At 39.0% G+C, this 15977-nt stretch overlaps 4 protein-coding genes across 4 annotated transcripts; all 4 read left to right on the top strand.

The window, feature by feature from the left end:
* Positions 1-1948: 1948 nt before the first annotated feature.
* Positions 1949-6205, top strand: LOC135940922 (uncharacterized). Its single transcript, XM_065486051.1, has 7 exons — positions 1949-2043; positions 2102-2142; positions 2211-2335; positions 2396-2554; positions 2613-3060; positions 3118-3404; positions 4155-6205. The coding sequence occupies exons 1-7, from the start codon at positions 1965-1967 to the stop codon at positions 5401-5403; spliced, it is 2388 nt and encodes a 795-aa protein (XP_065342123.1). The 5' UTR covers positions 1949-1964; the 3' UTR covers positions 5404-6205.
* Positions 6206-6541: 336 nt separating this feature from the next.
* On the top strand, positions 6542-10555 carry LOC135939543 (uncharacterized). Its single transcript, XM_065484006.1, has 7 exons — positions 6542-6641; positions 6701-6741; positions 6810-6934; positions 6995-7153; positions 7212-7659; positions 7717-8003; positions 8644-10555. The coding sequence occupies exons 1-7, from the start codon at positions 6563-6565 to the stop codon at positions 9890-9892; spliced, it is 2388 nt and encodes a 795-aa protein (XP_065340078.1). The 5' UTR covers positions 6542-6562; the 3' UTR covers positions 9893-10555.
* Positions 10556-11034: 479 nt separating this feature from the next.
* LOC135940709 (uncharacterized) lies at positions 11035-14764 on the top strand. The gene is made up of 7 exons (XM_065485710.1): positions 11035-11128; positions 11188-11228; positions 11299-11420; positions 11495-11653; positions 11711-12158; positions 12216-12502; positions 13515-14764. Exons 1-7 carry the CDS (start codon positions 11050-11052, stop codon positions 14698-14700), a joined length of 2322 nt encoding a protein of 773 aa, XP_065341782.1. The 5' UTR covers positions 11035-11049; the 3' UTR covers positions 14701-14764.
* A 143-nt stretch (positions 14765-14907) lies between these two features.
* Positions 14908-15773, top strand: LOC135940710 (NPC intracellular cholesterol transporter 2-like). The gene is made up of 3 exons (XM_065485711.1): positions 14908-15065; positions 15128-15238; positions 15401-15773. Exons 1-3 carry the CDS (start codon positions 14999-15001, stop codon positions 15670-15672), a joined length of 450 nt encoding a protein of 149 aa, XP_065341783.1. The 5' UTR covers positions 14908-14998; the 3' UTR covers positions 15673-15773.
* Positions 15774-15977: the final 204 nt, after the last annotated feature.

The following is a 15977-nucleotide window of genomic DNA, read 5'->3' as shown; positions in this document are numbered from 1 at the left end:
TGCGTCGCCAAAGCTGCTCTGATTAGCTTCTTTTTTCTTTGAACGCTTCACTTGCAGACCTCATTGTTTGTCTCTCGGCCGGAGAAAATTAGCTCTTTTGACGAGGCGCGTAATCAAAGGCCCTGCTCTCTCGCGAAATGCCATTTTTTGCCTTGGCAACGAGCGATCATCACTCAGTGGACAATTTGTTGAGATTATTTATTTTCGGCACCCCCGCCAGGTATGTCAAAAGCTGCGTGCGTGCGTCCATGTGTGTTCACATGCGTACGCACGTGTCAAACACACGCCGGTCACTTTTGACGTGGACCATGCCCAGTTTATTTGATTTCGGACACCCCTGGGGCCGGCGATCGCAAACAATGACAGTGAAGGGGCGCATCAGCCCCGTCTACGTGTGCCGACGGGATGGTATATTGTATGTGATTCTCCGATATATGCTGTTATTAAAGCAATTTGTTAGATTTTTTGCCGATGACACGACCAGCTCCTGAAAATACACACATCAGCGCCAGTGACAAGCTTTCCTTATTTCTCACAGGAACCCCCCGTAAACAATTCATTAATTTTAGAGCCGATTGGAAAATAATAAATGAAATAGTCTGGGCAATAGGTAATAGTAAAAATTACATTTTTCTCAAATGTTTTTACTGTAGTCGCTTCCCATGCTATTGTTTTAAAAATCACGCACCTATGAAACAAATCTGCCACTTGCTTGTTTTCGCCCCTTTCTAGCGGCTTTAGGGACAAATATCTAGCATTTCAATAAAAGACCTCGGTGCGAGGAGGCGAAAAGATGGCCACAACGGGCTCGAGATCCTCTGCGGCCACTCGAGCCCCATGTTATCCGCTCGGCAATGTTATTATAAGGACCAATAGTGATAGCATAGCCTATACGGTATGTGCTGAGCATTTGGGTTGATTTCCTTCCAGGCCGAATTAACATCTAGCCAACATCACTTGAGGTTGGAAGCGTTTTGATTTAAGTTAGTTTTAGTTTTCTAAATTAATTGGAAAATTTTCCAGTGCCGCACATGCAAATTGAAAACGTCTGAGAGCTATATATGATATTTAATACTTAACATTCTCAATTTTTGCATTGTCTTTTACACATCATCTGATTGAAATTATTGCCAAGATCTCTTTGTTCATGCCATTTGCGATCAATTCGTACCAATCACTCAATTTCGAATAAATAGAAGATTTGCAGGGATTAGCAGCATTAAAATATGTCATCAAAGCCATCTTACATTTAACCAGCCCGTTGGCTCGCATTGTTAAGGCACTCTCAGGAGTATCAAAGCAATGAGAGGTATTTGAGCAGTTCGGAGATCTAATACTGGCTACCCAATGTCAGAAATGGCAAAAAGTGGTTAGTTTAGTGACTCGAATTGCTCGAATTGCTCAACGGGCTGGGAGGCGCACCGGCGCCGACTCGCTACTTGCTGGTTTGCACCTTTCCAGCATGCGTGATTTGGCTTCACGGGACGAATGTCTAGCGTTTCAATGTAGTCCTCGGTGCGGAGGCAAGTGGCCCATGAGTGGGCTGGGTCCCTGTACGGCCTGGTGCGCCCATGTTATCCGTTCGCGGTGTTATTGGGACCCGGGTTTCAGCATTCGTGCTAGTGCAGTGCGCGCCCTTCCCGGTCCTCCGGTCCTCGGACAGGGATAAAAAGAGCAAAAAAAAAAAAATTTGGCTTTCATTAATGGACATAGATATGTACATCGACATTTTCTTGTAAAATGTACTTTTTGTAAAAGCTTCTATTCTGATCTCTGTTTATACTGATCTAGTTATTAGCCAAGCACTCGCGTTGCCACGTGCGTGTTGAATGTACTGTAAATGCACGTTAAATTAACGATTTGAGCAAGCATTGCTTTTTGTAGTTGTGACAACTGAAACACAAGTTAGGCTATTTGAGTCAGAGCTTATTTGAGTTTCGGACTCCGAGGCATACTACACGAAAATGAGGAAGGATGCAATTGTTATGTGCTGTTTCCTTATTTTAATTTCATACAAACTGACCAAAGGCCAAAACGAGTATTGTGAGTGATTTCATTTGAAAAATTGAATGTTTTAAACATATTTTGTGCCACTATTTAGGGACACCTATCGATCAAGTGGTGACTGCTGCAGTTACGAAGGTATCATAATATATTTTCGTCCTTATGTAAATTTAATTATTACTCTGCGCACTTTGATTAATTATCAGGATGAAGTAGATGCCTATATTTACCCAAATGAAGAATATGGTTACGATGACCTTTATGAACAGGATTTTTCGTATTCGTTTGGCATGGAACTGTTGCTGATAATTTTAGAAAAATTAAAATTTAAGTAAGAACTGAGATTCTGTCGTTTATTCGTACTAACTAAAGTTTTATAAATAAAACGCAGAGTGAAATTTATATATCCCCAAGGAGTTTCTGCAAACATTGTGAGCGCGCTACCGCAAATGGTATCTCAAGGAGAAGCGAATTTCTCGGCTGTTGCAACTGTTTTCGGTCCTGAGGAAACGAAAGGACTAGTTATAACGCAACCAACGCACAGTACAAGGTATATTTTGTGCACATAGTTTATCGCTACAAATTTAGAGGAAAGCTGAAATTTCCAGATTTAAGCTATTTGTTCAGTCTCCAACAAGCGTTTCAACATCTCTCAGTCTCGGAAAAGTTTTTACACCAGTTTTGTGGATCACATTGGTGGTGTCGATGCTCATGATGGGCGTGATATTGATTTTCATCGAGTTTGTGGGACAGAAAGCCAAAATAAGGTCTTACCTCGCGACACCGGCTGACATCGGCCAACTGATCATCATCGTAATCGGCTGCTTTTGCTACCAAGGGGCGATTCAAATTGCTTCGGGTTGCTCAGGACGGATCCTGGTTTGGACGAGTCTCATATGCGGATACTTAATTTACGTTACCTTCAACACGGAGGTTATTTCTCAACTGACAACTGTCAGTTTTAAGCCACCTTTCGACTCGCTTGAAGACATGGCAGCCAAAGGAACGCACAAACTAATCGTACGGAACGACACTTCGCTGCTTGACAACATTAAGGTAAAATTAGTTGCTCAGTGGATTACTTGTGGATATTCATGGAACAATAAAATGCAGATCACGCGAGTAAATAATGGCAAGAGAGGCATAATGGCTGATTTGTGGGACCAGTTACTTCCATTGAAGCTGAAAGCTGAAAATCTTTACAACGACAGGAAAGATATCCCGAGATTGTGTAAAGAAAATGTGGCTTTTCTGGATTCTGAGCTGGCCATCCCTCCCAAAGCTCAGCAGGTGGCCAAATGCAACGTTATGACATTGAAAGATAGCTATTTTCGATCCAATTTAGGCTTTGTACTTAACCCATTGAACAACGCAACTTTAAATCGACAAATAATTAAAATGTAAGTTGCTTACAAATCAAAACGCAATTAAGTAGTTTAATCAGATAAAATTGGGAATTGTGTAAGTATTTTTTGGTATTTTCCTTGTATCTTCTAAGCACCGTAACAGCGCAAATCATGCAGGTCGCATACACAATTAAAAATTACTCAAGCATTTAATAAGCATAAATTATTTTGAGTTGTTATTAGGTCCAATTATTTGTAAAACTTATATCGGCTGTTAAGAACATTAAAATATTTTATATTAGCCTGATCAATGTTTCGTTTCTTAAAATACTAATGATAGATATATATTGTGTAATATTTTATCGAATTATTAATGACTAAAAATAACGACTAATATTTTTGTTAATCCCAACGTAAAATTACCATTTTTTTATAGGTGGCAATCGATATTTGCTTCTAAAACCTTTTGAAATATGATCATTTTTAAGTCAACAAAACGATAAGTTTTCAATAAAGCGAGATACTGATTTTCAGCAAAATAGTTTATCTTCGGGGACCATGGAAAAAACGTTATTAATCAGTTTTGACTATCTCTCGGCTGTTGCAACTGTTTTCGGTCCCGAGGAAAAAAAAGGACTAGTTATAACGCAACCAACCCAGAGTACAAGGTATAATCTGTGTATAATTTTGTAGCTACAAAACCTTTCAAATTTAATTAGAACCATCTGAATATACCTTTCTACAATTTCCAATTCTATATGATCAAAGTGAACGTATAAGTAATAAAAAACCAATTTTGCACAGGATTAATCGTATGAGGGAAACAGGCATAATCAACAGAGTAAGAAGAAACATTGATCAACCCGATGTCGGACCTTTAAAGCCGCTGCCCGACTTGAATCCAATCGATATTCAAACCCTCATTCCGATGCTAATAGTCCTTTATGTGGGAATGTTTGCGAGCATAGTAGTTTTAGGCTTGGAAATCGCATTTAAGCGAGGTGGCGAAGAGCTCATCAGGAAGCTGGAAGAAAAGGGTTACCGCAGCTGGAAGGATATAGTTTGCTTTTGGCGCGTGAAAAAGAACAATATCGAAGGAGAAAGCTCGAGTGAAGACGAGGAAAGCGACACTGATGTGGAGCAACAAACGAAGAAGCCTGTTTCAGTGCCAACGATTAAATTTACTAACACACCGCAATATCCAGTAAAAGTTAAAAGCGTTTCCGAAAGCAAAAAAGCGAAGGTGAATCCAGAGAAAAAATCCGATTTTCTTGCTCCTCCAATTAAGCGGAAAGAGCCGAAGTCGTTCCAAGAACTGCACAATTACGTGAATCAACAGATGAACCAGAGGGCAGACGACACGCGGCCGCCGCTTCCACTGCGCAGACAAAACCGAGTTGCCGACCTGAACACGAATCTGCCAGAACCAATCAAGGCCAGTTTCACGCCACAATACCTGGACAAGAACGTATTGCAAGACATAGACTCGAGCCAGGAGAGCAACCAATTCGAAAGCCCTCGTCCTGATAAGTTTAAAACACCCAGTCCGCAGGTGGAAAGAAGCCCACAACCCCCTACGCGGCGCCGGAGAGTCGTTACGCCACCAAAAAGAGCAGAGGAGCCGGCGCCGGAAAAAAGGTCACCCACTGCTGCTGCTCCAGTTGCTCCTCGATACGATCCGCAGGAGTTGGTGCGACAGAAGCCCTCCAGGGAAGATATTCTTAGAAAACCAACGCTTCCTGAGCAACCACCTGAGAATAGAAGGGCAGCTCGGCGCGAGGAGAGGCCAGTTTTGAATAGAATCGCAACACCGAGCGTAAATCTGCCTGGAAATAGGTCGGCTGGGAGCCAGATCGATTTGATGCCTCTAAATTTGGATCAGCTTCCACAGAGAAGGCGAGGGAATCGACTAAGCGAGCCCCCAAACAACAGAAATCTACACCTATCGATCGACACGAATGGATTTTTGGATCGGCACTCGATCGTCGATAGAAATCTCGCTCAGAGGATGCGCCGCAATCGAGACCCCGATCCTTTCAGCAGATTTGAATAGCGTGTCAGTTATTTTGTTTTAAAATTGTTGAATTTTTGGTGTGAATTAGCAAACTTACAAATTTCGAGGATTCCTGCACTCATTCACAAAATGAATTAAACACAGTCACGTTCGCTGGTTGGGAGTGTTTATAATATATGATGCCTGGAGAGTAACATTGAATTTTTAACATCTGTTTGTTTATCTAATTATACACGTGTGTTTCCCTTTTTTTAATACGTATAGAACTGATATTTGAGAAATTGTTACTAACCTGACTGTCACTTTTAATGCAACAATTATTTATCTGGACTCAAATTATAATAAATATTACTGTCAGGAATTGACGGCAGTAAAATGTTTGAGAGAAAAAATGTATTAAAATAAACCCATTTAAACTTCGAACTTGATCTTGTTTTTCTCTCAATTCTAAATACAAATTATTGTTTGTCAAAAAATATGGTATTTTGATTAAATTCTATCACGATTTCGAAAGCACAAGTCTTACTTCTATTAGTGATTTTACTTATGAAGACTTTTATTATGTTTATTCTGCATCTGGGTTTGGCATGTAATTGTTGATGATTATTTGGGAAAACTCTGTGCGTGGGTCTTAAACAAAGCTAATGGGCTGCTAAAAAGATTGAAATAAATAACGGCTGACGTGTGGGATAAATTACTTCCAATGAAGCCCAAAGCTCAAAATATGTAAAACAACAAGAAAGAAGTTCCGAGACTATGCTAAAAAAACGTTGCCTTTCTGGATTCCGAGCTGGCCATGACTCCTAAAATTCTGCAGGCATCCAAATACAACGTTATGACATTTAAAGATTTTCCTTCAAATCTTGGATTTGTTTTGAAAAGGAATAATACAAGTGTATTTAACAGTCAAATTTGAAAATGTATGTTTTTATTTTTAGTTAAAATAAAATCAATTAATAACGAAATGACTTTTTAATCTGATATCTCTGTTTATACAGATCTAGTAGTTAGAAACCAAGCACTCGCGTTGCGTGCGTATTGAATGTGTACAGTATATATACACGTTAAATGACACCCTCTTGCGGGTAGCGATTGATCAAAAGTTGTTTTTTTGTTGTTGTGACAACTGAAACACAAGTTACGCTATTTGTGTCAGAGCTTATTTGAGTTTCGAACACCGAGGCATAACTACACGAACATGAGGAAGGATACTATTTTTATGTGCTGTTTCCTTTTTTTAATTTCATACAAACTGACCAAAGGCCAAAATGAGTACTGTGAGTGATTTCATTTGAAATGTTTGAATGTTTCAAGATTATTTTTTGTAACTGTTTAGGGACACCTGTTGATCAAGTGGTGACCGCTGCAATTACAAAGGTATCATAATATATTTTCGTTATTATGTAAATTTAATTATTATTCTGCGCACTTTGATTCATTATTAGGATGAAGTAGACGCCTACATTTACCAAAATGAAGAATATAGTTACGATGACCTTTTTGACCAGGATTTTTCGTATTCGTTTGGCATGGAACTGTTGCTGATAATTTTAGAAAAATTAAAATTTAAGTAAGAACTGAGATGCTGCCATTTATTCTTACTAACTAAAGTTTTATAAATAAAACGCAGAGTGAAATTTATATATCCCCAAGGAGTTTCTGCAAACATTGTGAGCGCGCTACCGCAAATGGTATCTCAAGGAGAAGCGAATTTCTCGGCTGTTGCAACTGTTTTCGGTCCTGAGGAAACGAAAGGACTAGTTATAACGCAACCAACGCACAGTACAAGGTATAATTTGTGCACATAGTATATCGCTACAAATTTAGAGGAAAGCTGAAATTTCCAGATTTAAGCTATTTGTTCAGTCTCCAACAAGCGTTTCAACATCTCTCAGTCTCGGAAAAGTTTTTACACCAGTATTGTGGCTTGCATTAGTGGTGTCGATGCTCATGATGGGTGTATTATTAATTTTCATCGAGTTTGTGGGACAGAAAGCCAAAATAAGGTCTTACCTCGCGACACCGGCTGACATCGGCCAACTGATCATCATCGTAATCGGCTGCTTTTGCTACCAAGGGGCGATTCAAATCGCTTCAGGTTGCTCGGGACGGATCCTGGTTTGGACGAGTCTCATATGCGGATACTTAATTTACGTTACCTTCAACACGGAGGTCATTTCTCAACTGACAACTGTCAGTTTTAAGCCACCTTTCGACTCGCTTGAAGACATGGCAGCCAAAAAAACACATAAGCTGATAGTGCGAAACGAAACCTCGCTGCTTGACAACATTAAGGTAAAATTAGTTGCTCAGTGGATTACTTGTGGATATTCATGGAACAATAAAATGCAGATCACGCGAGTAAATAATGGCAAGAGAGGTATAATGGCTGATTTGTGGGACCAATTGCTTCCAACGAAGCTGAAAGCTGAAAATCTTTACAACGACAGGAAAGATATCCCGAGATTGTGCAAAGAAAATGTGGCTTTTCTGGATTCTGAGCTGGCCATCCCTCCCAAAGCTCAGCAGGTGGCCAAATGCAACGTTATGACATTGAAAGATAGCTATTTTCGATCCAATTTAGGTTTTGTACTTAACCCATTGAACAACGCAACTTTAAATCGACAAATAATTAAAATGTAAGTTGCTTAAAAACCAAAACGCAAATAAGTAGTTTATTCAGGTAAAATTGGGAATTGTAGGCGTATGATGTAAATTTTTGTATTCTCCTTTATTTGCATCTTCTAAACACCGTTAACAGCTCAAATCATGCAGCACGCATACAAAATTATTTACTATTGAAACAACAATTAAATTGAGTTGATAATCGATCCAATTATTTGTTAATCTCATTCTGATAAGAACATTAAAAAATTTAATATTAGAGTGATCATTATTAAGTTTCTTAAAAAAAATCATATATAGTTTAATATTTTATCAAACTGTACTAGACTGGACTTAAAAAATATAATTTTCAGTAATCGCAACGTCAAAGTTTTATCTATATAATTTGATAGTCGGTATTTGCTTCTGAAACCATTTGACACATACTTTTGAAGTTCACAAAACGGAAAAACTTTTCAACAAATACGAGAAACCGATTTTCGGCAAAATATTTACTCAGGGATGAATATAGGAAAAAAACATAACTAACCATTCTCGGTTAGTACAAAAGTAGATATTGAGTCAAAACCATCCGGATATTAGTTGTCTAAAATTTCCAATTCTATATATGATCAAAGTGAACGAATAAATAATAAAAAAACTTATTTTGCACAGGATTAATCGTATGAGGGAAACAGGCATAATCAACAGAGTGAGAAGAAACATTGATCAACCCGATGTTGGACCTTTAAAGCCGCTGCCCGACTTGAATCCAATCGACATTCAAACCCTCATTCCGATGCTAATAGTCCTTTATGTGGGAATGTTTGCGAGCATAGTAGTTTTAGGCTTGGAAATCGCATTTCAGAGAGGTGGCGAGGAACTCATCAGGAAGCTGGAAGAAAGGGGCTACCGCAGCTGGAAGGATATAGTTTGCTTTTGGCGCGTGAAAAAGAACAATATCGAAGAAGAAAGCTCGAGTGAAGACGAGGAAAGCGACACTGATGTGGAGCAACAAACGAAGAAGCCTGTTTCAGTGCCAACGATTAAATTTACTAACACACCGCAATATCCAGTAAAAGTTAAAAGCGTTTCCGAAAACAAAAAAGCGAAGGTGAATCCAGAGAAAAAATCCGATTTTCTTGCTCCTCCGATTAAGCGCAAAGAGCCGAAGTCGTTCCAAGAACTGCACAATTACGTGAATCAACAGATGAACCAGAGGGCAGACGACACGCGGCCGCCGCTTCCACTGCGCAGACAAAACCGAGTTGCCGACCTGAACACGAATCTGCCAGAACCAATCAAGGCCAGTTTCACGCCACAATACCTGGACAAGAACGTATTGCAAGACATAGACTCGAGCCAGGAGAGCAACCAATTCGAAAGCCCTCGTCCTGATAAGTTTAAAACACCCAGTCCGCAGGTGGAAAGAAGCCCACAACCCCCTACGCGGCGCCGGAGAGTCGTTACGCCACCAAAAAGAGCAGAGGAGCCGGCGCCGGAAAAAAGGTCACCCACTGCTGCTGCTCCAGTTGCTCCTCGATACGATCCGCAGGAGTTGGTGCGACAGAAGCCCTCCAGGGAAGATATTCTTAGAAAACCAACGCTTCCTGAGCAACCACCTGAGAATAGAAGGGCAGCTCGGCGCGAGGAGAGGCCAGTTTTGAATAGAATCGCAACACCGAGCGTAAATCTGCCTGGAAATAGGTCGGCTGGGAGCCAGATCGATTTGATGCCTCTAAATTTGGATCAGCTTCCACAGAGAAGGCGAGGGAATCGACTAAGCGAGCCCCCAAACAACAGAAATCTACACCTATCGATCGACACGAATGGATTTTTGGATCGGCACTCGATCGTCGATAGAAATCTCGCTCAGAGGATGCGCCGCAATCGAGACCCCGATCCTTTCAGCAGATTTGAATAGCGTGTCAGTTATTTTGTTTTAAAATTGTTGAATTTTTGGTGTGAATTAGCAAACTTACAAATTTCGAGGATTCCTGCACTCATTCACAAAATGAATTAAACACAGTCACGTTCGCTGGTTGGGAGTGTTTATAATATATGATGCCTGGAGAGTAACATTGAATTTTTAACATCTGTTTGTTTATCTAATTATACACGTGTGTTTCCCTTTTTTTAATACGTATAGAACTGATATTTGAGAAATTGTTACTAACCTGACTGTCACTTTTAATGCAACAATTATTTATCTGGACTCAAATTATAATAAATATTACTGTCAGGAATTGACGGCAGTAAAATGTTTGAGAGAAAAAATGTATTAAAATAAACCCATTTAAACTTCGAACTTGATCTTGTTTTTCTCTCAATTCTAAATACAAATTATTGTTTGTCAAAAAATATGGTATTTTGATTAAATTCTATCACGATTTCGAAAGCACAAGTCTTACTTCTATTAGTGATTTTACTTATGAAGACTTTTATTATGTTTATTCTGCATCTGGGTTTGGCATGTAATTGTTGATGATTATTTGGGAAAACTCTGTGCGTGGGTCTTAAACAAAGCTAATGGGCTGCTAAAAAGATTGAAATAAATAACGGCTGACGTGTGGGATAAATTACTTCCAATGAAGCCCAAAGCTCAAAATATGTAAAACAACAAGAAAGAAGTTCCGAGACTGCTAAAAAAACGTTGCCTTTCTGGATTCCGAGCTGGCCATGACTCCTAAAATTCTGCAGGCATCCAAATACAACGTTATGACATTTAAAGATTTTCCTTCAAATCTTGGATTTGTTTTGAAAAGGAATAATACAAGTGTATTTAACAGTCAAATTTGAAAATGTATGTTTTTATTTTTAGTTAAAATAAAATCAATTAATAACGAAATGACTTTTTAATCTGATATCTCTGTTTATACAGATCTAGTAGTTAGAAACCAAGCGCTCGCGTTGCGTGCGTATTGAATGTGTACAGTATATATACACGTTAAATGACACCCTCTTGCGGGTAGCGATTGATCAAAAGTTGTTTTTTTGTTGTTGTGACAACTGAAACACAAGTTACGCTATTTGTGTCAGAGCTTATTTGAGTTTCGAACACCGAGGCATAACTACACGAACATGAGGAAGGATACTATTTTTATGTGCTGTTTCCTTTTTTTAATTTCATACAAACTGACCAAAGGCCAAAATGAGTACTGTGAGTGATTTCATTTGAAATGTTTGAATGTTTCAAGATTATTTTTTGTAACTCTTTAGGGACACCTGTAGATCAAGTGGTGACCGCTGCAATTACGAAGGTAGCATATAATATATTTTCGTCATTATGTAAATTTAATTATTATTCTGCGCACTTTGATTAATTATCAGGATGAAGCAGATGTCAATGTAGATCTAGATGAAGTATATGATTACGAACAATATGATTATAATTTTTCAAATTCGTTTGGATTGGAATTGTTGCTGATTATCTGGGATAAACTAAGATTTAAGTAAGAAATGATATACTGTCGTCACTATTTTAACTAATAGTTTAAAATAATTTTCATTAATAATTAAAACGCAGAGTGAAATTTGTATCTCCCCAAGGAGTTTCTGCAAACATTGTGAGCGCGCTACCGCAAATGGTATCTCAAGGAGAAGCGAATTTCTCGGTTGTTGCAACTGTTTTCGGACCTGAGGAAACGAAAGGACTAGTTATAACGCAACCAACGCACAGTACAAGGTAAAATTTTCGCATAATTTCATCGCTAAAATAGTAAAGAATAGCTGAAATTTCCAGATTTAAGCTATTTATTCAGTCTCCAACAAGCGTTTCAACATCTCTCAGTCTCGGAAAAGTTTTTACACCAGTTTTGTGGCTTGCATTAGTGGTCTCAATGCTTATGATGGGTGTATTATTAATTTTCATTGAGTTTGTGGGACAGAAAGCCAAAATAAGGTCGTACCTTGCGACGCCGGCTGACATCGGCCAACTGGTCATTATCGTCATCGGCTGCTTTTGCTACCAAGGGGCGATTCAAATCGCTTCAGGTTGCTCAGGACGGATCCTGGTTTGGACGAGTCTCATATGCGGATACTTGATTTACGTTACCTTCAATACGGAGGTCATTTCTCAACTGACAACCGTCAGTTTCAAGCCACCTTTTGACTCGCTTGAAGACATGGCAGCAAAAGGTACGCACAAACTAATCGTACGGAACGACACTTCGCTGCTTGACAACATTAAGGTAAAATTAATTGCTCAGTGAATTACTTGTGGATATTCATGGAACAATAAAATGCAGATCACGCGAGTAAATAATGGCAAGAGAGGTATAATGGCTGATTTGTGGGACCAGTTGCTTCCAACGAAGCTGAAAGCTGAAAATCTTTACAACGACAAGAAAGATATCCCGAGATTGTGTAAAGAAAATGTGGCTTTTCTGGATTCTGAGCTGGCCATCCCTCCCAAAGCTCAGCAGGTGGCCAAATGCAACGTTATGACATTGAAAGATAGCTATTTTCGATCCAATCTAGGCTTTGTACTTAGCCCATTGAACAACGCAACCTTAAATCGACAAATAATTAAATTGTAAGTTGCTTAATATTTAAAACGTAATTAAATAGTGGCGTTTTGATCATATAGAATTGGGAATTATAGACGAAAGAAATATTTTTGGGTAATGAAAAGGGTTGAAATGATGAAAACCGATGAATTCAGATGAAGAATTTGGTTGGAGATTAGTTTACAGTTGAAATCCAATCAGACACAAATCAAATACCAGAACTGAAATTGTTTTACAATAATAAGTGACAAATTCTTTTGATAAAACTGACGGTCGGACTCACCCCTTTGAATCGGGTTCTGTGTTATTAAACGGTTCACGTCAGCACAGAGCGGCTGACGGGCGAAAACTGAATACATATTTTAAAATCATATTTCTGCTCTTAAAAAAAATGCAATATTATAATAAATCAAACCGCTGACAATTTTTGGCTCCCAGCAAAATGCATGACCGCGCTGCTGTACCGCAACATGGAAATCACCTTAACAGGGCAAATCATGATGGACGCACAGAAAATTATATACATAACATTAGAACATCGCAATATAAAGAAACCAGTATTTTAGTTGTATTTAATCCAATTATTTGTAAAATATATTTCAGGTCGTAATAAGAACATTAAAGCATTTAACATTAGAGTGATCATTAAGTTTCATAAACAGCTTTCAAATATATTATGAGTTTTTTTTATCGAATATATACATAGTAGTGGAAAACATAAGGAGTACAATTTTCGTTAATCCTAACGTAAAATCCATTTAAATATATGACAATCAATATATTTTTCAAAAATCATTTGAAATGCTATCATTTTTAAGTCAACAAAAAATACATACATTTTTCAAAAAATGCGAGAAAGTATTTTTTTCAGCAATATACTTTCTCATCAGGGAGTATGGATTAAACAGAATTAATAAGTTTTCAATATTAAACTGTTAAAATTGAGTCACGACCATTGGGTATACTTGTCTAAAATGTCCAATTCTATATTATGATCAAAGTGAACGTATAAGTAATAAAAAAACATATTTTGCACAGGATTAATCGTATGAGGGAAACAGGCATAATCAACAGAGTGAGAAGAAACATTGATCAACCCGATGTCGGACCTTTAAAGCCGCTGCCCGACTTGAATCCAATCGACATTCAAACCCTCATTCCGATGCTAATAGTCCTTTATGTGGGAATGTTTGCTAGCATAGTAGTTTTAGGCTTGGAAATCGCATTTAAGCGAGGTGGCGAAGAGCTCATCAGGAAGCTGGAAGAAAGGGGCTACCGCAGCTGGAAGGATATAGTTTGCTTTTGGCGCGTGAAAAAGAACAATATCGAAGGAGAAAGCTCGAGTGAAGACGAGGAAAGCGACACTGATGTGGAGCAACAAACGAAGAAGCCTGTTTCAGTGCCAACGATTAAATTTACTAACACACCGCAATATCCAGTAAAAGTTAAAAGCGTTTCCGAAAACAAAAAAGTGAAAGTGAATCCAGAGAAAAAATCCAATTTTCTTGCTCCTCCAATTAAGCGCAAAGAGCCGAAGTCGTTCCAAGAACTGCACAATTACGTGAATCAACAGATGAGCCAGAGGGCAGACGACACGCGGCCGCCGCTTCCACTGCGCAGACAAAACCGAGTTGCCGACCTGAACACGAATCTGCCAGAACCAATCAAGGCCAGTTTCACGCCACAATACCTGGACAAGAACGTATTGCAAGACATAGACTCGAGCCAGGAGAGCAACCAATTCGAAAGTCCTCGTCCTGATAGGTTTAAAACACCCAGTCCGCAGGTGGAAAGAAGCCCACAACTCCCTGCGCGGCGCCGGAGAGTCGTTACGCCACCAAAAAGAGCAGAGGAGCCGGCGCCGGAAAAAAGGTCACCCACTGCTGCTGCTCCAGTTGCTCCTCGATACGATCCGCAGGAGTTGGTGCGACAGAAGCCCTCCAGGGAAGATATTCTTAGAAAACCAACGCTACCTGAGCAACTACCTGAGAATAGAAGGGTAGCTCGGCGCGTAGAGAGGCCAGTTTTAGATGGAGTTGTGATACAGAATGAAAATAGGTCGGCTGGCAGTCGGATGGATTTGATGCCTATAAACTTGAACCAACGGCATCAAAGACGGCGAGAGAGTCGGCAAAATGAACATCATAACAGCAATGTTTCAATTGATTTAGAGCAGCACTCGATCATAGATGCTAACTTTGCTCAGAGAATGCGCTGGAATTGAGATCCATTCAGCAGAGTGAATAAGCTTTTAGTTTTGTATTTCATAATCTTCAATGTCATTATCTTTTTAATCTGTGATTCAAATCCTTTTGTGAGAATCATAATTATTAAGAAAACAAAAAAGCCAGGTGTCCGCGTTCACTGATATAATCATACGACTTTTGGTCTGCCTACTGATAAGTTTCAAGTGCCGCACCTGTCTCTGCGAGTTTAGTCCACTGATAAGACGTGAATATAAATTTGGGGTCCCACATTCCGCTGTACACTTTTTGGAGTGATCGAACACAAAGCTGAACGAAATGCTGCGCATCGCCCTTTTCTTTGCTCTTTGCGTTGCTTCTGCGCTCGCAACGGACTTCAGGACTTGTAAGATTCATTTGTTTTAATCTCAATTTTATGCACGATTATATGTATATTATTTACATCAGGTAGCAACGCTCGTCCGGGTCCCGATACCGTTGTAGTTTCTGGCTGCGAGTCCCTCCCTTGCGACTTTGTCCATGGCACCGATTTAGTCAACGAAGTCACATTCACTTCTGGTTAGTAGTGTTTTATGTTCATCATTATCCTAAATGAAACTTTCCATGCCTTTAAATAGTAAACTATGCAACCTGCCTTTCTCACTTGCGTAGCAGGTTGCATAATACCATATCTCTTGCTACTTAAATTGTCTTTTAACTTAAATTTACCTTAAATTGCAGGAATTGATGCTGACAATCTGACACCAAAGGTGTACGTAACCACTCTCGGACTTGTCATCGACTACCCTCTGCCTAATCAGGACGTGTGCGCCGATCTGATTTTCGGAGGCTGCCCTCTGGTTGCCGGTGATGTGGCCACCTACAAACTTACCATGCCTATTCTCAACGAGTATCCGCTCGTCTCCATGACCATCGAGTTTTCTATCCTCGACGGCATCACCAGCGAAACCCTCACTTGCTTCGAGGTTGATGGACAGGTTGTCAATGCTTAGTAAGCGTTGATAACGACGGCAGAATTTAAAAACGCACACAAAAAATCATAACAATACTCAAATCTTACAGGATCAATAAAATAAAGAATAACTGAAAATAATCATTAAAAAATATTTTACTTGCAACAATTATATTATATCCCTTATCTGTTTGTTATTTCGGTTATTTCTAATATATTTTGGCCTCTTTAAAAAGAGCCAAAAGTTAAAATAATTTCAATATACAAAGAGTCAACAATTGAGCATTATCTCTATTATTTTTATGAATTTAATTGATTAAAAATCATCATTTCCTCCTAATTATA

This window comes from Cloeon dipterum, chromosome 3 (assembly GCF_949628265.1).
Source record: "Cloeon dipterum chromosome 3, ieCloDipt1.1, whole genome shotgun sequence".
Taxonomy (NCBI): Eukaryota; Metazoa; Arthropoda; class Insecta; order Ephemeroptera; family Baetidae; genus Cloeon; species Cloeon dipterum.
Note: the sequence above shows the minus strand (reverse complement) of the source record. Positions and strands in the feature narration are given on the sequence as shown.

Excerpts from the sequence above, each read along its gene's own strand:
- LOC135940709 (XM_065485710.1), top strand. The coding sequence starts at position 11,050 with ATGAGGAAGGATACTATTTTTATGTGCTGTTTCCTTTTTTTAATTTCA. Across the intron at positions 11,421-11,494 it reads TGGGATAAACTAAGATTTAA|AGTGAAATTTGTATCTCCCC; the intron begins GTAAGAAATGAT and ends ATTAAAACGCAG. Across the intron at positions 11,654-11,710 it reads CAACCAACGCACAGTACAAG|ATTTAAGCTATTTATTCAGT; the intron begins GTAAAATTTTCG and ends TGAAATTTCCAG.
- LOC135940710 (XM_065485711.1), top strand. The coding sequence starts at position 14,999 with ATGCTGCGCATCGCCCTTTTCTTTGCTCTTTGCGTTGCTTCTGCGCTC. Across the intron at positions 15,066-15,127 it reads CGCAACGGACTTCAGGACTT|GTAGCAACGCTCGTCCGGGT; the intron begins GTAAGATTCATT and ends TATTTACATCAG. Across the intron at positions 15,239-15,400 it reads CGAAGTCACATTCACTTCTG|GAATTGATGCTGACAATCTG; the intron begins GTTAGTAGTGTT and ends CTTAAATTGCAG.
- LOC135940922 (XM_065486051.1), top strand. The coding sequence starts at position 1,965 with ATGAGGAAGGATGCAATTGTTATGTGCTGTTTCCTTATTTTAATTTCA. Across the intron at positions 2,336-2,395 it reads TTAGAAAAATTAAAATTTAA|AGTGAAATTTATATATCCCC; the intron begins GTAAGAACTGAG and ends AATAAAACGCAG. Across the intron at positions 2,555-2,612 it reads CAACCAACGCACAGTACAAG|ATTTAAGCTATTTGTTCAGT; the intron begins GTATATTTTGTG and ends TGAAATTTCCAG.
- LOC135939543 (XM_065484006.1), top strand. The coding sequence starts at position 6,563 with ATGAGGAAGGATACTATTTTTATGTGCTGTTTCCTTTTTTTAATTTCA. Across the intron at positions 6,642-6,700 it reads CAAAGGCCAAAATGAGTACT|GGACACCTGTTGATCAAGTG; the intron begins GTGAGTGATTTC and ends GTAACTGTTTAG. Across the intron at positions 7,660-7,716 it reads CGCTGCTTGACAACATTAAG|ATCACGCGAGTAAATAATGG; the intron begins GTAAAATTAGTT and ends AATAAAATGCAG.